Source organism: Molothrus aeneus, chromosome Z (assembly GCF_037042795.1).
Source record: "Molothrus aeneus isolate 106 chromosome Z, BPBGC_Maene_1.0, whole genome shotgun sequence".
NCBI classification, from domain to species: Eukaryota; Metazoa; Chordata; class Aves; order Passeriformes; family Icteridae; genus Molothrus; species Molothrus aeneus.
This window is the reverse complement of record NC_089680.1, coordinates 68,298,121-68,320,103: the sequence shown is the minus strand read 5'-3', so window position 1 is coordinate 68,320,103 and position 21,983 is coordinate 68,298,121. Positions and strand designations below refer to the sequence as shown.

Below are 21,983 nucleotides of genomic sequence, written 5' to 3'. Positions count from 1 at the left end.
GGAATCCTTCTGTGTTCACTTTCCCTGCAATGCAATTTTCTGCACCTGCTGTCCCTGGGACATTTGACTGTCAGACTATTCTTTGGAAGGTGTCCAAATTAGCAGTTTTAGGGCTTGTTGGACTCAGCTGCCACACTGCCCTGTATACAGTTCCTTTGAGTTAGACAGATTTGGTAGTGGAGGCTTTTAAAAAACTCAGACCTTGCAGAAGTGGTACTGGTTTCTCAGCAGTCTGATAACAGGGCTCAGAGTGCCCCAAGGCAGGCAGATGGTCCAATATCTTGCATGTTGCCTGGAAATACTTAAGCAATACCTTCTGGCTGGATGTCAGAGCCTACAGTGTGAGGAGCACAGTCCTGCCCCCTTTTTCCCACCTTTTCTTGGCTGAAGGTGATGGGAAGCCCTCAAACCCACAGGCAAGTCATCTCTCAGAGACAATGTTTGCTATGTGCTTTGGCTGCAGAGCACTCAGGAGCCTCCTGCTGTGCCAACTGGGCTCCTCTGCATTTCCTTCCATCCACCTGTAATGGATTTTACACCTGAGAGGTTGTTTTTGGTGGTACAACTCCTATCTGTCCCAAATGGGATATTTTTGCCTCTTGTTACAATTCACAGAGCTAGATGGGGCTGCTGGTTTCATGCTGTGCAGCATCGACGCATCATGCCCTTGTAAACATTGCTGTCAGCAGTAGCAATTCCATCTCTATTGTCCCAACAAGATTTCATGCTTGACAGTGCCTGACTTTTTTTGTCTGAACGTCAACTAATAAGAAATAGTCATGCAGCAGTTTTTTCTTCTCTGATTCCTTGGGTTTCCAGTTGGTTCCTTGAGAATGAGCACCTTCCCATCCTCTCCCCATTCTCACACTGATTTTCTCTCAGGCAGGAGGAAACAGGAGTTGGCATTTCTGGAAGAGGAAGGTTTTTGGTAGAGGAGAGCCTGTGCTTTTCTGCCTAGTGCCAACTGGGGGACAAAGAACAGTCCCCAAAGAACAGTCCCCATCTATCATGGCCTTGGATGGCAATGGGGAGTGGCCCAGAAATGCAACGAGTGCTCAGAGATGGGAGGAACGTAATTATAGGCATGCCTGAATCCAAGGAAGATTGTTTTGGAACAGTTTAGATGTGTGTCTTCGAGTTTTAAATTTGTGTCACTGTTCAGTTTACCTGTTCTCCCTCTCTTTCACCTACATGTTACTTGTTGCAGCAGCTCTTGGTACCTGATGGTTTGAGCACCACAGTACCTTACAGAGCCAGTTTACTCCAAAGAAGGATATCAGGGTGTGGGGATGCTGGAATCTGTCGTGGTTCCACATGAAGTTAGTATCTGGTGTGTCAAATCAGAGTAAACCTCTGGAACTCCTTGGTCTTGTTTCTGAATACTGAGTCGCACTTCCAGATCCTTGTCACAGCTGAAGCAAATTCCCAAGAATGCTTTCTCTTAGGAGGTTATGGATGAAAATGGAGCTGTTGAGTTGATGATTTGACTCCAGAGTGTGAATGAAGCTGGTGCTACATCACCCCTCAGAGAAGTGGAAAATTTGTTTGCAGTGGAGTGTCCATGTGTGGTTCCCCTGGTCACCACTGGGGCAGAAGCCTCTGGCCACCAAGGACAAGTTCTTGCCAAGCCTTCCAAGGAGCTCATGTCCTCTGTGCTGCCCCTCTCTGGGCAGACCCAGGGGAGCTGGCAGAGGCTGGGGGCTGCCCTTAGCACAGCCACCAGGAAGAGTGGACCTCTCAGACAGCAGAGCAATTGGGCATCTCCAGCCAAGCCAGTCTCACTCAGCGGAAGCTGTTGGCACTGTCCTCACTCCAGGAGTGACAAATCTTCCCCTGCAAGCTGTGAGCTTCAGCATCATTTTGCACCACCAGCCATGACCTGCTGTGTACCTGTTTGTCCCCTTGGAGATGAAAACGTGTCAAATTTGTCAATCTCTGCTCTGTCCTGTGACTTGCCCAACCAGGAGCCTTTCCTCACCCCTGATATTTAAAAACAGTAATGGCGCTACTTGAATTTGCTTCCTGACACCCATGCTGAGTTTGTAAGCTGGTCACATCTAACCAGTTACCACAAAATTGATTCTGGAGCCTTCAGTTTAGAAGCCTGCAAGGTACATTCCAGGCAATCACACTATCTCCATCAGGAACTGAATGAACTGGTCAATAATCAACACTGCCAAGGGTGAAGAGGTCTTTTCTAGTACCCTTGATTTTTTCTTTATGAACATCTCTACACAGGTAATAGCTATATAGATGGATAGATGGAATATAAATGGTCACTATGTGTACATACACATACAGAGTATGTGTGTTTTAACTGAAGATGCAGTTGCAGGTGTGTATGTGCACATTGGTGCATTCCTCACCTTTTGTTCTCTTGCTCTCTGACTACAGTGTTCAAACACATGGGCCCAGGTTTTTAAACCTTGCTAAACCTTTACAAAAAGGTCCAAAACCTTGTTGTGAAGATAACTGGCAATGATGTGACAATCACCCTGATACCTGGCAAGCTCAGAATAGACTCACTGGCATTTTTCTAAATTGCCAAAGAATTTTTTGACTCATTTCAGGCAGTTGTAAGAGGTAGGACTTGGTTGATAGGAGATTACAATGTGTTCAGTGCTTGGCTGGATGAAGGTGCACGTGTGGCAATGTGTGTGCTCTCATGCTGTGCCCCTGCATGCCCCTTCCTCTGCACCCACTCAAGGGCCCAGTGTGTGAGCACAGCACAGGTGAAGGCAGAAAGGCTGCCTCTGCATCTGGAGAGGCTGTAGATGAGTTTTCTTGGACTTGGGATCTGTTTTTTCCCTTGGTGAACCCATGCACTCTGGGAAGCCAGAGGCAGTGTGCTGCTGGGTTAGGTGTGGTCTGCACCTGAGGGTTCTTCATTCGTGGCTGCATTCTTCTTTCCATCCTGGTTGCATTTCAACTGTTCTTTACCCTTCTTGGTCCCCCTCCAATTCTCAGTGCTGCTGTTGGTCTCTGCCTGCCAGAGATATTTGATTTGATCAGTGATGCTCACCTCAAGCCTTCCAGCCCCATCAGTGTAATGTGGTCCCATTCCCTTTCTCTCTCCCTGCAGGCATGGGCAGAGGTGCTCTAGACACTGTGATGGGGTGTGTGTTTGCCTGTGAAGTGTGATGCTCTGGGGCCTTGTGGCAGAGCTCTCCATGGGCTCTGGAAGGTCGCAGCAGTGAGAGTGTGATGTCTAGCACATTGCCTTGGTGCAGGGGCCAGCAGGCCCCGTGTCTGGGTTAGACTTTCCCCGAGTGCTGCCTGGGAGTGGGTGTGCACAGGTGCCGCCCCCATGGCCGTGACAAAGTAAGGTGAGCCCACCTGCAGCCCCTGGAGAGGTTCCTGCTCCCAGTGCTCACCGTGTGTGAGTGCCCACTGTGCAGCTTTGTCATGGGTACAGCTTACAGTCTCTGGCAGCTCTGGCCACCCTGTCACCTCCTGAGACACAGCTGTCAGGGGGCAGGGGCCTGAGCTAACAAGGTCTCTGACAGTGGGACAAGCAGAAAGCTGCATCAGCAAGATGATAAACATCTTGGGACAGGAGGTGGCTGTGGCAGGAAGGGGTGGGCACACTCCGTGGGATCTGAAACCCATTCATCTGGTGGGTACTGGCGGCTGTTAAAAACAAATCATAAATGGAAATACCAGATAAAATTGCATTGAAATGGCAGAGGTCTGAGGAGTCCTGATGGGCTGGCGATAGTCGGCTGAAACAAATTGCCCACTGCTGTGATACCTCAGCTCCCAATAACAGAGGGCAAATGGCCTTCCAGGGGGAGATATAGATTTTCCTTTGAGATATGGAAAGGGAAATAAACTAAATTATGTTTGAACATAGGGTTCTCTGGTTCTCTCTCCCTCTCTCTTTCTCCCTCTAAGAAAAAGAAGGGGGGAGAGAGAGAGAAAGAAAGAAAACGAAAGGAAGAAAGAAAGAAAAAGAAAGAAAGAAAGAAAGAAAGAAAGAAAGAAAGAAAGAAAGAAAGAAAGAAAGAAAGAAAGAAAGAAAGAAAGAAAGAAAGAAAGAAAGAAAGAAAGAAAGAAAGAAAGAAAGAAAGAAAGAAAGAAAGAAAGAAAGAAAGAAAGAAAGAAAGAAAGAAAGAAAGAAAGAAAGAGAAGGGAAATGAGTGAAAAGAGACATAAAATAAGCTTCAGCAGGCATTTGCAATTTAATTGATATTTGGCGGCAGGAAGCCAATCAGTATAAGTAAATTGACGTTATAAGATAAAAATAATCGCCTAATGGCATGCCTTCCCCCACGGCTGTGCAGGCCAAATAAATATGGCATCGTGTGTCAGAGCAGCGTGGCGGCCGCTCCGGGCGCAGAGCCGGCGGCGCTCGCGCGGGCTGCGCATCATTTTTATGGCATCTGTCTCTGCTCCCCGAGAGCAGGCAATGAGGGGTTGCACATTGATTGCTGCTCCAGCCAACAGCGGCTGAGGGAAAGGCTGTAATTAATGGCTTTATTTGCTGGAGCACTGCTGAGAACAATTGAGTGTGTTATGGTAACAACTGGTGCCCACATTCCAGCGGCGAAAGGAGGCGTTGGAGCTGGTGGGCAGCCCTGGCACACAGGCTGCCTCCCTGAGGGTCGGGCACAGGGCATGACAGGGATTCCACGGTGCTTGAGAGGCTCGGCTGGTGCAGGTGGGCAGCTGGGCAGTGATGCAGCTACAGGGCGCCAGCAGTGTGCTCCCAGGGAATCCCAGTGCTGGTGACTGAGCAGACCTTCAGTCATTGCTTGCCACAGTACCGCCGGGAGAGGAAAACTGGCATGGAGGACAGTGCAGGGACCCCTCAGCTCCTACTGGGGGAGTTAGCAGCCCCCTGTCCAAGCCCCTGACCACCCTCTTTTGCAGCAGTAGCAGAGTCACATGTTACAAGTTTTCTTTTTCTCTTTTTTTCTTTTTTTCTTTTTTTCTTTTTTTCTTTTTCTCTTTTTTTCTTTTTCTCTTTTTCTCTTTTTTCTTTTTTCCTTTTCCTTTTCCTTTTCCTTTTCCTTTTCCTTTTCCTTTTCCTTTTCCTTTCTTAAAAAAGGTCTCTTTCATAGATTTTACCTAAAAGTACAGTAGTGCAATCCAGTAATTTTTGTGAATCCTGTGTAGTTTTGTCTTGCCATCTGGGCTGCCTTTGGCTGGGATGTGGGGAAATGGACATGGTTCTGCATGGTTCTGTGAAGAACACATGGCTACATGTAAATGTTTATGTAGACACATGTGTATTGTGTGTAAGGAAGAAACATTTTAGGCAGTGTGCATCCTCAGTGTGCTTCCTTCCTTTCTAAAGAGAATAAAGTCAAAAAGAGACGGGGAAGTGAAACCGTGAAAAATAATAATGAACCTCTCAAAGATTCCATAAAACTTTCTAAAGGAAAAGTTTTTGTCTTTTACATAAATAGCAGGAGTAGCTGGTGGGTGAGGACAGACTGGTGCTTGCCCAGGCTTGGTTAGTCATGAGGAGTGATGGCTTGTTTACCTTCAAATACTTCTAAGTGTAGATGATAGATAGATAGATAGATAGATAGATAGATAGATAGATAGATAGATAGATAGATAGATAGATAGATAACAGCACAGGGGGTGATGTCTTCAGACTCACAGAGAGCAGAGTTAGATGGGACCTTGGGAAGGAATTGTTCCCTGGCAGGGTGGGCAGGCCCTGGCACAGGTGCCCAGAGCAGCTGGGGCTGCCCCTGCATCCCTGGCACTGCCCAAGGCCAGGCTGGACAGTGGGGCTTGGAACAACGTGGGACAGTGGAAGGTGGAATGAGATGAGCTTTAAGGTCCCTTCCAACCCAAAGCAGGCTGGGATTCTGTGACAGGGTGAGAGAAAATTGCCTTCAGCTGTGACTGGTTTAAATTAGATATTATGAAAAAACTATTCACTGAAATGGGTGCCAAACATTGAAACAGGCTGTCCAGGACAGTGGTGCAGTCACCATGCCTAGTGGGATTTAAAGTATCTGTTGACATGCTGCTTAGGAACATGGACTAGTGGTGGTCTTGGCAGACCTGGGTAAATGGCTGGTCTTGACAATCTTAGAAGAGTTCTCCAATGTAATTGAATTTGTGATTCTATGATTCCATATAAGATGATTAATTTCTATTTAAGCGCTGAAATGATTTCGAACTGTAAAACTAAAATAAATTTCCTTTTAAAGTCTCCGGATGGGGTCCACCCACATGTTCAGTATTTTCCCAGTAGGGCTTTGTGTCACATAGTTCTTCAGAAATGCTCTCTGCTTGAGAACAAGATTCAGTTTCAGTCTACAAGTGCTTTTCTATTGAATGAAAAGTCTTGAAAATTTCCCCATCACTGCAGCTTGGCAGTTGCAGTGAGAGTTGTGCCCTTGGCTCCTGTGGCACCATGCAAACACAGAGAGACAAGACTTTGCCAGGCCAGGCATTCACCCTCAGACCACCCTCATTGAGTCGTGGAAACCACTGGTTTGCAACATCTGGCTGTTGGGAAACATTGGATACAGTGGTCTTCCAAATTTATTTACTGAGATCTAGCCATCTCTCTCTTTTTCTCTCTCTCTCCTTCTCCATATATATTTATATATATACAAAATTAAATAAGTTAAAAAAATGTATATATAGAATTATTCTTTTCCTGCAGCAGTTATCTCATTAGATGGAATGGAAATAATTGAGATTATAAAAACTGGCACAGAGGTCAGCCTCACCTGCTGGTGTGGTGAGGATGTTCCTGGAGTCTTTGTCTCAAGTGAAGCTGCAGGAATGAGCAAAGATCTGTCTCTCCAGCTCAAGAGATTTTTGCAAGAATTTCTGTGATGTGGCCCAAACAGTGATCCCCTCAGCCTCCCAGTGAATGAAATCAGGTTTTGAAATAACACAAATACATGCAGGGAGATTCACCCACATGTGCTTAATAAGGGCTTCGGTGTGATAAGCACAGCATCAGGGGAGTTGTACTGTAGATTGCTAAGTTTACTGCAGGATAAATAATTAATGTTTAGGTGACACTAATTAATTGCAGCAATTAGAAAAGGGCTACACTATTTTTCCTTAAAAGTAAAATCTCACCTGATTAATTTTGTTCAGTCTCCAGTGTGTCAGAACATTTACAGCAGAACCATGAAACACAAGCATATACAGAAGCATGTTTTTGTTAGGTCACCATTTACCTTTCATGCAGAATCCTAGAACACCAGGCTGGAAGGGGCCTCAAGCACTGTCTGGTCCAAGCTTTATTGGCAAAAGCATGGTCTAGATGAGACAGTCCAATACCCAGCCTGGCCAAATCCTAGGAGTGCCCAGCATTGAAGAATCCAGCTCTTCCCTGCAGAGGTTATTCCAGTGGCTGCTTGCTCTCATTGCAAATAATTTTCTTTGTGCGTCCAGCTGGAATCTCCCCGGGACTCACTTGCACCCATTACTCCATATCTTTTCCATGTGGTTCCTTGTAAAAAAGGGAGTCTTCATTTTCTTTGCAGGCACACTTTTACAAGTGGGATGTGACCATAAGGTCTCCTCTAAGCCTGCTTTTCCTAAGGCTGAACAAACTCAGATCATTCAGCCTCTGCTCTTATGGCAGCTACCCAGCCCTTGGTTCATCGCTGTGGCCCTTCTCCAGCCTGTCCACATCTGTTTGGCACAGGGCTGTCCAAAAGTGAGCACAGCATTCCAGATGCTGAGGCCACTATGGCAATGACTTCTCTCTCTGTGTTGGCAACTCCTCTGTGGATGCAGCCCAGCGTCCTGCTGGGCCACAGCAGCACACTGCTCATTCTCACTGAGTTTGGTGTCCCCCAGCACCCTCAGGGCCCCTTCAACAGACCCTGCTTCCCAGCCAGGCTGATCCCACCGTGGGATGCACTCCTGGATTCTGTTTTCCCAGACTTTGCATTTGTCTTTGCTGAATTTCTGAAGGCTGCTGTGAGCCCACTTTTCCTCCTACCAGTTTCTCCAGGAGGAGGTGGTGGGAAACCATGTCAAGAACCTCAAAGACATTGGGAGAGACAGTGTCCACACCTCACCCCACCAGATTTTGCTCTGCACACCCCATTCATTCACAGCATCTCCTGTGCCAGATGTCCCAAACTGCAGTGGCGAGAGCTGGAGTGGTGGCAGCAGCATTGCACCCTCCCTGCTGGAGGTGGGTGCTGAGGCTGCAGGGTGCCAGAGGCTGCCCAGCACAGGGTGGGTGCAGCTCTGGGCACCTCCCATCGGTGCCACTCGCTCGGGCACTGCTGGTGACCTCCCTGGCGGTGGCAGCTGCCAGACCATGCAGCAAACTGCAAGGGGTGCCTCGGGCACTCTCCAGCCTAGGGTCACCATAGCACAGTGTGCCTGTGCTCAGGTAGACAGGCAATGAAGCCAAAGAGTAGCACTGGCGCCTAGGCATAAGACTACGCTGAAATTTAAGTGTTAGAACCGCATTATACAGCTGTGGAGGATTTTTAAAGCATAATTTCTCCCAGCTAATGCATGCAAATAAAACATATAAAAATATCATTGCACTTGCACTTTGTGTTACTTGTAAAAATCTGTAGCTGTATATTACATTTTATAATGATGTTTTTTCCTGTGTATTGCATTATGGCTGCAAACCATTGTGGTGGTGTCATCTGTGGTTTTGGTTCATTCTTCGTGTCAACACTTGAAGGCTTGAGATCACTGTTTGTGATTTTGTAAAATCAGGTGATATCTCATTTATGCACAAGAAAAGCCTGCAGGTATTAAGAACTCCTTATTAGTGGTCTTTGTGGATAATTGCCCAGGAAATGTGCAAGGACACCCCTCATTTGTGAGACAATGTAGAACACTGCTGCTGGTAGAGCAAACTGCATCTTCCATGGGCTTTTTCTCTGCTTTGTTTTTAGTAAATCCAGCCTCATCATATCTTGGTGGTACAGCTTCAATGTTCTGCTAGGAATGTGCATTTTAGGAGGAGCAGCATTGCTGTTTGGGGGTCCTCTGCATTTCTTAGGAGGTTTGCCTTGCTCGAAGGCTTCCCACCTCCAGCAGAGCTCCAGAGCTGGTCACTGCTTGTGCAGACCCCATCGGGCTGCCTCTCCTAACACCACTTTTCCTTTGGCTGTCAAATTTCTGTCTCCTGGTATTTTTCAGAGCTGTAAATCCTCTCCTGCTCGTTTGAAACTAGAGGCCATTTTAGCATTTCCAGACCTACACAGAGCAGTTTCATCTGCAACCTGCATTAGTCCTTGTCACCCAGGCATATATAGAAATTATTTTTCTGAAAGAAGTAATGAAAATATATGCTATGACATGGTATGGAAGTAGGCATAAACTATAAACTATGTTAAAATTGTTTCAATAGGCTTTTAACAATCTTTTAAAAATGCCCTTTGAGCTGGGAGTACATGATATAAAGTGCATGTCTCTAAAGCTGAACACAGCTGACAAAAATGGATTAGGAAAATAGTCAGTTTCACATAATGATATTTTAAGGAACTTGTCATGGCATTTTGTGTATTGGAGTTGCAGCTCACCTTAGTTACTACAGCAATCACAGAAATACAAGCATGTTTCCACATCACACTGCAGCTGGCCAAGGGGTGCCTGAACCTGGAGGCTTTTCCAGGTGCCCACAGTCTCCGGTGGCCCAGGAGCCACGGGGGGATGCACATTCCCACTCTCTGTGCCAGGCTTGGGTGTCTGCTCTGCTCTTCTCAGCCTCTTCCTCTCAACGCTCATCTCTGCACTTCTAAATTCCCCACCATGTAGGGGGCTGTCACTGACATAATTTTTGCTGTTGTTTAAATATAAAACGGTGGCAGAAGAGCAGTCACAGAACTTCCAGTGGTTCCATCAGTCCCCCCAGCCACTGTTCTCAGGTAGACTCTGCCACGTGGTGGGGCTGGTGCCCGTGGGCATCCCTGTGGTTCCCTGAGGAGGCTGAGCTGCCAGGCTAGGGATGGCCAGGACAGCAGCCTGTGCTGCTCCACAGATTGCTGCTGGAGGCTGTGTGCCTGGATCCCCACGGGGGTGGGCACATCTGCACAGCCAGCCGTGCTGGGCTCCTACGGCAGTGCAGGGGACAGTCCAGCTGGCTCTGCTCCACCACCCAGCAAAGCTCCTCGCTGGAGCTGCTGGGCAGCACAACAAACCCAGGCCTGCTGCCACATGCTCTGGCCTGTGGGAAGGCCCCCAGCCCAGGTTTGCCCCCAGGTGCAAACCGTGCAGGCTGCAGGGCTGTGTCCTGTGTGTGCAAGGCTTGAGGCACGAGCAAAGCCCATCCTGATGGTATCTGGGCAGGTGCACAAGCAATCCAGCTCCACTCAGTGGCACTATTTGCACAAATGTTTGCTCAGATGTATACGCTGTCAGATTCACAAGCATCAGGGCTGCTGAGGTGTGAGGCCCCACCATATCTTTGTGCAATTGGGATGGTGGAGATTGCAGGTTTTCCTTGGAGATATGTAAAAGCTTTTCCATATATGGCTACAGTGGGATTAAAATAACTGTAGGAGGAGGACAGCTGTAATCTCATGGGAAATCTGTTCAATAAATGAACCCACTTTGTTGGTGAGTCTCATGACCAGCTTTGCTGTGCAGATGTGCAGCAGTGCTGTGGGGTGGCAGCTCGAGGGTGCGCTGGCACAGCTCCAGCTCGTGTGTCTGGTGGGCATACAGCCTGACTGCACCTTGTACCCCAGGGAGGACCTTCAGCTGCCTTACAGAAAAGACACAAATGTTCTCTTGGTGGAGAAGAGCTGCATCACTCATCAGTCAAGGACCACAAGTGTCTGGCGATACAAGTGCTAATTGCTGTGCTGCTGAGCATTTTAGGGAGAGCAGCACTGACAGGCCAATGACACGGCACAGCCCCTTTTGTCTCGCTCCTTCCATTCCCCAGAGCCAGTGCAAACCTGGCGCTGGATGCACAGGCGCTGGCTGGGCTTGCTCTGGGTGCTGCTGGAAGGATGTGGTGTGGTGAGGGCTCTCTCAGGGGGCTGCAGAGGTGCAGCCTGGTCTGCAGGGCTGGGCATGGGGTGAAGGCAGCCTGGGAAGAGCCGGGGCCCTGCAGCTCCTGCTGGCTGGAGTAAGGGCAGCTGGGAGCAAGGTGCAGCAGAATCCAAATGGCCCCTGTCTGCAGCAGTGCAGGGGACTCTGCAGGAGCAAAGGGCAGGAGGGAGGCCAAGCTAGTGAGAAATGGGATGCACTCAGGCTGGCTGTGCATTTACATGGCAGATGAAACATCCCTGAAGACCCCTTAGCATCCAGTGCCAACCACAGGCATGGGGAACGCTGACCAGCCCTGTGCTTCTGGGGCGTGCAGGTGTGCTGGCAGTGCTCAGCTGGGGTTGTTCTGGGCAGTCTGCCTGTGTACTGGTAGTATGCACCACTTTTGCTGTACTCAAGGACTGGAGCCAGGTGGCCACCAAACTGGCACTGCCCTTGCTTGTCCAAGCACTGACAAGAGGGCGGTGGGTTTGGGCCATTCAGATTCCTCATGCCCTCACACATCCTGACTGCAAAGCTGGTAGAATACCTGTAAAAACAGAATGTGAGAGTGTTCACCAGTGCTCCCCTGAGTTTCCCTGTGCTTGGAGGCAGGACAATGCACTGCTGCTGGCAGATGTGGGTCTCTGTGTCTCCAGAAGGAGCTGAGCTGGTCCAAGTATATCTAGCAGGTCAAGGCTTGAAATGAAGAAGCAATAAGCCACTGAAATGGTACTATCACCGAAACATGATTGATCAATTGAATTCTATCAGAGACAGTGGGCAGTGAGATTAACTCAGGCCTGATGGGTTCAATGAGTTAAAGCATGATGTTCATTTCAGCTTCATTTCACCAGTCTTTGCTTGTGAAATTGGTCAATCAATAGAGGTTGAAGATCAGATATATATATATTGGTGACCATCTTATAGGGAATATAATCTAGCGTAGTCAGCTCCTGACTCCGGCTGCCTTCAGTGGTAATGGAGACAGAGCAGAGACTCTATCAGTGCCACCGAAATGGCCTGATATCTCCTCCAAATGAAAAGTATTTTTGGATCTCTGATGATTTATCATTTTTTCCCCTTCTTTCTCACTTTGATCTACGATAAAACTCATACCTACCTTTGTGAAATACAGTGATTTCTCTTGAAAATATTTGCACAGTGATCAGCTATATACACTTCAAAATATATAGACCCTTTTTAGTGATATTGTCCTTCAGAAAAAAGAAATAACAGGGCTTAGAAAATTTGAATAGTGTAAATACAAAGATATCTCTTCACATATATGGTCCTGAAACTAATGCTTTGCTGGGAAGAGCATTCTGGGGCAGCTGTCTGCCAAATGTATACAATCCTGAGAAGGTGGTGCGAAAATTCAGCTTATGTTTTAAACAAAATCTTCCATGTGGTAATTAAACAGAGTCTTTATCTTCTCTGGACTAATTTACAGGCATGCTACAAGAAAACAAATCACCTTTTTGCCTCCTGGTAATATTTCATTTGCTTCATAATGTTTTAAATGTGGTGAATAACATCCTCCCTAATTAGCCTGCATTTCCCTATAAGGTGGAGTAATTAGGTATGATAACAGGTAATGAAGTTGGACAGTACAAATTAGAGGCAGAAATCATGTCCTTTATGAATGTAGGCTGTTCATGGCACTAGCTATGTATTTCCTTGATTTACCCTGTATAAGCGTATTTTTCAAAAAAAGAAAACAAACAACCTGAAAATCTGAAACCGGTAGATTCCTTTTATCTTCAGAAGAGCACTGCATCAGATGAATATACCACAGAGGTGCACACCTCATGGCACACCTTTATTATTAATAGCATTGGAAATATTAGTCCAGCTGGATTTGTGGTTGGCATCTGTTTCTCCGCTGTTGTCACCTTGCTGACACTCTCAAGTGGAGCTGCACCAGGGCAAGGTCTGTCCCGAACTATAATACAGTATTTAAACAGGTTCATGGAATCATAAAGCACTTTGTGTTGAAGTGGACCTTTAAGACCACCTTGTTCCATACCCTGCCATGGCAGGGACACCTCCCAGTGTCCCAGTGCCCAGCCTGGCCTTGGGCAGTGCCAGGGGTGCAGGGGCAGCCCCAGCTGCTCTGGGCACCCTGTGCCAGGGCCTGCCTCACAAAGAAGAATTTCTTCCTAACATCTACTATAAATCTCTCTTTTTTCAGTTTAAAACCATTCCCCCTTGTCCTATCACTATCTGAAATTGTGCTGATGTCCTTATCAGTATAAAAAAAAGTGAAGCTGAACCATTTTTATATTTCAGTGCTTTTTGCCTTGTCTTTCTATATTTTGCCTTGTTTTCATACTAAGCTTTAAGGCTTTTAATTATTCTTTAGTATTTTGTGAAGATAGCATCTTTTGTTCTTATCTTGGTCCGTAGTCTTAGAAACAGTATTTTAAATCAGGTGAATTATCTGGTGAGGGTTGCTAAAATTCTGGTTTCCTTGTATTTAGCAATTTCAAATATTCTCCTGCTGTTTCAGAAAGCATGTCATGGATGAGTATCTAACCATAGAAATGAATTAGAGAAATGAGATCTCAATTTATCAAATCCTTTAAACTGATCTTGCTATTTGCTTAGGTCATCGGAAAATAACTTGCTCTTAATTAACAAAGATGTATTAGTTGCAGTGTCCAAGGACAGGTCAGACAGGACTTTAGGCAACCTGGATTGTGGAAGGTGTCCCTGCCCATGGCAGCTGACTGGAACTTGATGGCATGTAATGTCCTTTCCAACCCAAACCATGCAGTGATTCCATATTTTCAGGAGGATTTTCACATCACCTGGGCAGTCTTTTGTCAGCAGGACTGTGGATGGTATCTCTTCTCAGAGGCAGATGTCTTCTGTGACTAACTCTTCCCAGACTTCTGGTGGGTTGTTCAGACTTTGGCTCACCACAGAAAATCTTTGCTTGTGTTTAATACCTAGATTATGTCCCAGTCAGGCCAGTTTCTTTAGCAGCATGTCTGCCTTTAGTTGTGAAACCACAGGTCAGTTTTTCTGGGCAAGGTGCGAACAGAAGGTGTCCATGCACTTCAGAATGGGAAAGGATTGCATTTTCCTTGCCAAGAAAATGCCTGTCAGTGAGTCTGGAAGCAGGGAGGACGTTGTGCAGACCTGTCCCCAGCATGACAAGGCTTCCAGCTGCAGGTTGCGGGGGGATTGCTCTCCGAGCTGTGTGCACCTGTGGGAAACTGAGTCAGTGCTCTGAGCTGGGTGGGATGCCTGGGAGGCGCTCGGATCAGAGGGTGGGGAGGCCGTTTGAGCAGGCATGGCCTGCGCTGGAGCCCTGGCGCTGGAGGAGCAGCACGTGCAGGCTCTCCCTGTGGCAGCTCTCAGTGCATTACATCTCGATGCATTTCAGCACAAGTAGTTCAGGAAATTGTGGGCTAATGGCATCATCTTATCCCATATGCACAGCCTTACAGAGATAAAGGGTGAAATGTTTGTTTGGGAGGAATGTAATCTTTTGTACTAAGGAGAGTGCTATATCTGTGCTCTTCACTCGAATTTCTGGAAAAATGCCATTGAATTGGGAACTAACTGTTTTGCAGAATGGGTAGGTATACATGTAGTGCTATTGTCAATAAAATACGTGAATGCAACCCTATGTGGATGCACTGATTATATGAAAAATGTTTTTATCGCTCCCTGGAACCTACTTGTAATTAAAATTGTTTCAAGCCTTCCAACAGTATTTTAATTATCAAAGATATTCTAGTTAAACAATGTATAATGTTAATGGTATTATTTATATAATGTCAACCAGCCAAACCCATCCTGAAGACCTTCACGAACTCCTGTGTGTCTTATGCCATGTACAGGAAGTCCTTTAGTTCTACACTGGAATCCAGAACTTAGTGGAAATTAGTCTGAATTTGGTGCAAATTCCCACAGTGCAAAAGCACAAGCCATTCCTTTGCTCATGGGGTGCAAAGAGCAGGTGATAGCCACAGTGAGGGAGGCTTGGGTGGCTCCTTTTGTGCAGCGTCAGCCACCTCAGTGGTCCCAGCCCTGCCCAGCCCCTGCCCTCCCCTCCCTGGCACAAATGCTGCATGCATTATTCCTCATTCCAGGGCAGCCTGACTGCACTGATCCCATCTCATGTCCTCGGGACAGCGTGCGGAGATGTTGGCTAACAGGGATGTACAAGGGGCGTGAGGTGGCAGCCCATTCTGGCTGCAGCAGATGTTGTGCTTCCAGCAACACACCAAGTGCTCACTTTGAGACCAAACCCCTCCAGGGCCCCTCTGCCATCTCCACGTGACTTCATCCTTTCTTTGCAGAGAGAAATGCCCTCCTCTTCCTTGTGCTTTGGTGGCAGTGCCTGAGGGTCATCCCTGCCCCAGTGCCCCTTGGACGAAGGGGACGGATGCTGGGGCCGATGCATGGATGCGATGGCACAGGCACACGGTGGTGCCTGGATTCACACTCTGGGGTGGGAGACCCTTCCCAGCACTGTCCCTGTGCCTCTCTCTGGCTGAGCCTGCTGCCCAGGATTTCCTTTCATCGGCCTCCTCTTCTCCAAGGTGCTCACTCCCAAAAATCTGCATAATAAAAGTGCTGCTGGTGAAAGGTGGGGCTACTGCTCCATTTTCAAACACGAGGGGATCTCATTGTGCTTCCAGTCTCTGGATGCGCAAACAGTGCACAGACTGTACTGGCATCTCCAAGAACAGTTTTCAGGTCATGACTGTCTTGTATCATTTCACTCCCTTTTGCCATCCCCTTTATCCCAAATCTGCATAAAGCTTTAACTTTGATGCCAAATTGTGATTAGCAGTTTAACCTGAAATTTAAAGCAAGCATCAAGTATTTCTATGCTCGAGAGACAGGGTCTCCCTGGCCCTGTGATACCATACACCTACCAAACAGATTTTTAATTCCATAAGCCATGGTTGACTAAACTCAGTACAGGGTCTATTAGATATTATTTGATTTAGAATAGTAAAAAAATAAAAAAAGAAAAAAAAAGAAGAAAAAAGAAAAGTACACTGCTTTCTTCTATCCCTCGGTACCTTTTCACACTTGGACATCCTACTCAGACCACAGCTTCAGGTTTTTGTTTCCCTTCCTGTGTGGAATAAACTGATCCTTCCACTTCACAAAAGCCATAATCTACTCTTGATAAAGTTGCATTACTTTCTCTAGGAAGGGTATATATAATGTTGTCGTCTTTGAAATTGCTGAGCTCAAATTGAGAAGGGAGTTTCCAGCATTAACTGCTAACATCAAATGTCTGTTCAGTATAAGGAGAGTTTGGCTTAAATTCAGCATTAGCAACTGAGGTTGAAAGGTATTTCCTTGTGTTGGTTCCCCAGTCTGAGGACTCTGCCTTAAAGAAGGCTCGTTTTCTGGATAGACAGCATTTTCTGCAAAATCCATCTCTGCTGAAGGATGATCTTAAATCAATAGTCCTTTGTAAAAAATCTTGTCCACCAAGCATCCCTTGTATTACTGACGGCCAGCACGTGCTTGTGGTCACAACTGATGCCTACAGCAATGGGCTGTTTTTGTGCAGATCACCTCTATCATATCTCCTCTATACTTACAATCAAAAAACTTGATGCAGAATCTGCCAGAGGAGGTCTAGGTGATGTTATTTCCTCTGCAGACTTCTTGGACTGTAAGCAGCTGCAGCATTCATGGAAATCTTGCTGTTAAGGATGCATTTAAATTCTGCTCCTCAGAACTACTCTGGCAGCTAGATGCTATTTTTAAAACATTTCCTCCCTCTGTCTAGTTCAATGTTGCCATCTGGAGCAGAAATCTGATATTTACTGTTGTTCTTGGAGTTCCACCTCCTGGAGTCCTGGGAATACTGCAGATCTCAGTTTTCTGTGCATAAAATACATATTTCCAGCCCTGACAGGTGAAAGAAAAGTAGGAAAACACTGTGAATCTGCAAAAAGCAAATTGAAACAAGTCCATGTAAGATCCTTTTCAGACTGCCAATCAAACATTTTTTAAACTTGTCTCATGGCTTTTCAGCCATGGTCAGTCACTTACGACTCCTGCTAAAAACCTCTGCCAAAGGGGAGAAGGAGGAAAATGTGCTTTGGAGCCCAGGTTTGAGTCCTGCCAGTAAGCTGGAGAAATACAAAGAGAATTGGAGGGTCAGGAGTGCATCTTGGACTGGCTGAGGATGTTGCAGTGGTAACTCAGCCCAGGGATTCCCCACCTTAGTACAGCACAGGCTGGGCTGGTGCTGCTGACAGAGCTTCTCAGAGAGCCTGTGCCAGAGCTCAGAGCTCAGGTGGATGGAGTTGAGCAGGACTTGCAGGTAGCACAGGAGGGGGACACAGTGTGTGGGTGGTGACTGCACAAACCATTCTGCTGGAGCTGACCCAGGCTGACTGTGACTGTCATCATCAGGCCATCTCCTTATCCTCTGTGTTCTCTTACATAGAGACCGTGAACCAGACAGCTTCCCAGGTGGTACAGTAAACGTCAAGCAGGCAAAAACGTGATTGCTATCCAGTATGCTGCCTTTAAATAATGTGTGAAGCTGTTGATGAGTTGAGGGTTGCCTGTAATGCAAGACTGTACCGTGTGTTTTCCAGCAAACTGTAACCTCTCAAAAAGTCTTCATGACTTCACCATACTGGTACCTACATCTGTTCAAGGGATAGAATAAGACACTCTCCTGTAGGCTGTAGGTCACATCATGAGGCTACTCATTTTTCCTCTTCTCTCTCCTCTTTGAAAGGTATTCAGGAATCTCCAGTACCAAATGGCCATTCTCTACCGAGCAGAGATTTTCTTCGGAAGCAGATGCGAGGAGACCTTTTCACCCAGCAGCAGCTAGAAGTGTTGGATCGTGTCTTTGAGAGACAACATTATTCTGACATTTTCACAACAACTGAGCCCATCAAGCCAGAGCAGGTACTAGTGCAAATATTTCATGTTTTCCTGATATGCTTTCCACTGGCAGAGATCTGTTTGGTGTACATGACCAAAGGCTTTTCAGTTTCAGTTGACAAATATGGAGACACATCTTGTCAAGCTCATTTCAGCCAAGTCCATGTTAGCTATTAAAACCTATTAGAAAATTAAGGTAAATGCTCATTGTGCAAACATCAGCAAGTGTTTGGCTATGAAATGACACCTGATCTGGACCAGTGGCATCAAAAGAATCTTTAAAGAGCACCACAGCTTCTGATGTTTTTTGTTAGATCAAAAGCAGGCAGTGCAGGTAACAAGGAGAAGACTTGCAAAACTCTGCCTAATTTTGGTTCACAGTGAGCGTGATTGTGGACACAAATCAGATTTTTGTATCCAGAAATGGCTTATTAGACATGTAACTGGCCATTTGCTGCAACATCCGATTAGTATGTGAAGATAAATTAATCGCACCTATGGATCTACAGTGTGTTTGAGGAGGACTTGGCACTAATATTTTGGAAAAATTCAATTTTTGCAGGCATAGTATAGAAGCACATGAAAAAATGATTAGCTATGTCTCTCTGTGTTCTTCTTCTTAGGTGGCAGTATTTAATTTAGCTGCTGAGAAGGAGGTAGAAATTAATATATTGCTGTCAGCACTGATATTGGTCTAGCTTGCTACTTAATGATGTATTCAGCCATTAATCTTCAGTGTTCCTAATATCAGACATGCTTTTTAGCAAGGTGGATGGACTTTTCTAACACTGATTCCCCTTGGAAGAATCTATACATTTGAGGGCCATTGGAGATGCTCTCATGGCTGCCTACTACCATTGAGGCTTCAGTTAAGGAATGTGCATACTTTTAAAACAAATTATTTACTTATGCTGAAAATGCTATGGTAGAGTAGGAATTCCTCATGCCTTTAAGCTCATCTGTCATTTTTTATTTAATTCAGAGAGACATTTGCTTTTCACCATCTTCTGCTGTTTTTGTGTTTTCCTTGATTTGTGTGTGCTGCGAAACTCTGCAGACCTGGAGCTGGAAAGAGACGGGAAGCCAGGCCGTCCCTGTCTCGGGAAGGTGAAGTGGCCTTCCCGTGCCACTAGATGGTGGTTATCCCATCCAAACCCGGGGGATGCTGGAGGGGCAGGCTCCGTGCCCAAGGCTATGGCAAGCCTTTTCAGCACTGGCCACCTCGCAGCTCTGTCTTGTTAGATCTGTTCCTGCAAAAAATTTATAGGCCAAAGCAGTCACTGCAAAGGGAGCAGTGATGGAAGGGGGCTTTTGGTTTGTTTTTCTGGTCTGGAGCCTCTTAGTCATGGCCAGCTGCAGCTCATGGGAGACAGTCCAGCAGTGAGTGAACATTTATTCAGAGATAAACTTTTACTGGTTTTATAGGAAGAATGGGAGATTTGGATAAGGATATTGCTGAAGTGTTATCCCAATTATCAAATATGGGATATTTGTATTTGCTCTTGATGGAGAAACGATCTCCCAGGGCCACATAAGGAGTTGGGACTTGAATGGCTCTAAGCAGCCAGAATATTAAAATAGGAGATATGCTGATATTAATATGATGAACAGGATACTCCTTGTATTCTCTGAGAAGTCAAGTAAGATGCTGAGAAATCCGACATTATGAGATCCAAAATGTACTTTGCAGAACCATGTTGCCTGGCATTTTTACATGCAATTACGAAAGAAATTTTTATTTGTTTGTTTTCATATTTCTTGGAATATGGTCTTTGCTTTTGGAAGGCTGGACCATGGTTAAGGGCTTGTGGTTATTTGGGGTCAGCTTCTGCTTTTTGATGGTATGTGAAGGGTAACATTCAACATGACCAGACGTGATCTGTATGACTTGCTGTGGTTCACAGAGATGCTGTGTGAGCCCCAGTCCTTGCAGAAACAGTCTTGTCTCACCTCCTTGGTGAGTCAAGCAAAGCTGTCATGATGCTCAGCCAAAGTGGAGAAGCTGTCTGCATCAATTAGTAAGGCCAAAGAAATCAATGAGAAATCAAATACTGAGGATATTAATGACATGCCTTGGAAAAGTGGAATTGTCCCTGGATTAGATTGCTGTAGTAAAGCAAGATCTGCTGGTGACATTCGTCTGTCCAAAGTGCTGCTGGACCCCAAAGTGGTGTTTTAGGAGCTAAGTCAGTGGTGGATGTATGGAGCTTTAGGCTCTTTCTGTAGAGGAAAGTACGGAAAAGATACTCCTTCCCGTGGAGACAGGATGTGGGAAGAAGACTGGTATGAGCTGTTGGTATGAGCTGCTGACCCAATTTATCATTTTATTAGAAATTTGATCCAGCAGCAGCCAGCTGAACACCACTAATTTTGCTTTGGCACAAAACTTGCTGATGCACCAGTACTATTAACTTGGGGAGAACCCCAGGTATTTTATTGAAATAATTGTTACTCTATAGAGCCTGTAGATCCCTTTTCCTTCCTGTTTTGTGGCTCCTCTCTAAGTCTTCCTCCTCACTTGTGTGCTGGTGGCAGGCCCTTGGCAATGGTGAGGGGGAGAGAAGTCCCTCCTGCACAGCACAGTATTTGCAGCCTCATCAGGCTTGGTTCCCAGGTGCTGCCCAAAGTCCTCCTGGTGCATTTTCTGCACAAAATTTGTCCTTACCTTTTTGGGTCCATTGCCCTTGATGTAGGTAGAGGGGCTGATGGGCTGTGTGGGAGTAATTGCTCAGCAGCAGTGTGTAACCCTCTGCTTTGAGTTCTTCCAATCCACTTCCTTGAATTTCCCATCTTGGTGTTTCCCTCAGTTAACCTGCATGAAATGGGGGCTTTTGAGTTATTTATCATCTTATGACATGTTTAGACTATGATGCTAGTAACACCAACACTGTGGGCTCAATTCCTTAAGAGTTGGAATCAATTATCCTTGTGGGTCCCTTCCAACTCAGAATATTCTGTGAATCTGTGAATCTATGCTGTACTGTTGACAATAATCATATTACCTTTCACATCTGCTGTAGACTGTGGTATCTAGGGAGAGACTGATGAGGAATGGATAGTTGTATTTGGGGAAGGGCTCATACTGTCTTGAGAGAGAAGGCAACCACTGGACAGTGACAGGGAAATAAAGCATCAGACAGTCCTTTGAGAGAGACAGTGATGGTTGTATGTGCTGGGTGAGGCAGGGATCCCACCGTGTGCTCCTACCATTAAAGACTGTCAGAAGTTGTGCATCAAGGGGCAGAAGTAAGGCATCAGCTGTTCCTTGCCTTGTTTTGCAGCCTAACACCCAGTGCTGCAGCTGGGCACAGGTACTTGTGTGCTCTGCAGCACAGATGTGTTCCCTGCCTGCGAGGGACATGAAAAACATCCAGTTTTCATGGCAGGGGGAGCCAGGGGCTGAGGGATGTCTGTGCAAACAGCATCAAGTCCTTTCATGTCTATGTGTTGTGGGGAGGAACCATGACATAAAGTCAGTACTGAGAAGCACTCTGGCCCACCTCCCCCTGACAGAGCCCTGCTATAAAAATGAATTCTTCTGTTAAGGGAATTGATAAGAATGAAGGCCTTTCTCTCATGTTTATGTCCTTTTGTGCTCATTTTCTGCAAACAGCCCATTGTTACATTGCATAGGCTGCAAATGTTCACAAAAAACTGATTTCACTTATTTCTGGCTATGGAAATGCACATAGTGTTGCACTGCCATTCCGTACGTGGCTGCTGTGTGCCAGCGCTGTGCGTCTCATCCATCTGCAGGGACAGTGCCTGCAACCATGTAATGCCAGAGCTTGTAATTCTTAGACCTTGGGAAAGGAGAGCCTCCACAGCAGCTTCCACTCCCTCTGTGCTCTGAGTGTGTGTGCATGGGCCCTGCTGCTCCCCGGTGTGTTTGCTCTGCAGCGCCCACAGGGAGGGCTGCTGGTGTCGCCAACGCCCCAGATTCCCTTGGAACGAACCAAACTGGCACAAGGAGTGGCTTTTACCTGTCTGCCTGGACTGGGATTGTGCTCTGCACCTGTACCTGTGTCAGACCAACACACTTCAGCCTGGCCTCTACTGCAGGCAGCCACCATTATTCATGGTCACTGCAGTGACAGTTCAGACTTTGTCTGGAACTGGCACTCGTCCTGTGCAGAGAGTTGCAACAC

At 46.4% G+C, this 21,983-nt stretch overlaps 1 protein-coding gene across 7 annotated transcripts in view; it reads left to right on the top strand.

Annotated features, from left to right (window-relative positions):
- Positions 1-21,983, top strand: part of PAX5 (paired box 5) — a 136,272-nt gene that overhangs the window by 34,488 nt on the left and 79,801 nt on the right. For all 7 annotated transcript variants that reach the window (XM_066569143.1, XM_066569142.1, XM_066569140.1 and 4 more), the window contains one exon: positions 17,684-17,859. In XM_066569143.1, coding sequence (XP_066425240.1) covers positions 17,684-17,859 — 176 coding nt within the window. The remainder of the gene's footprint in view (positions 1-17,683; positions 17,860-21,983) is intronic.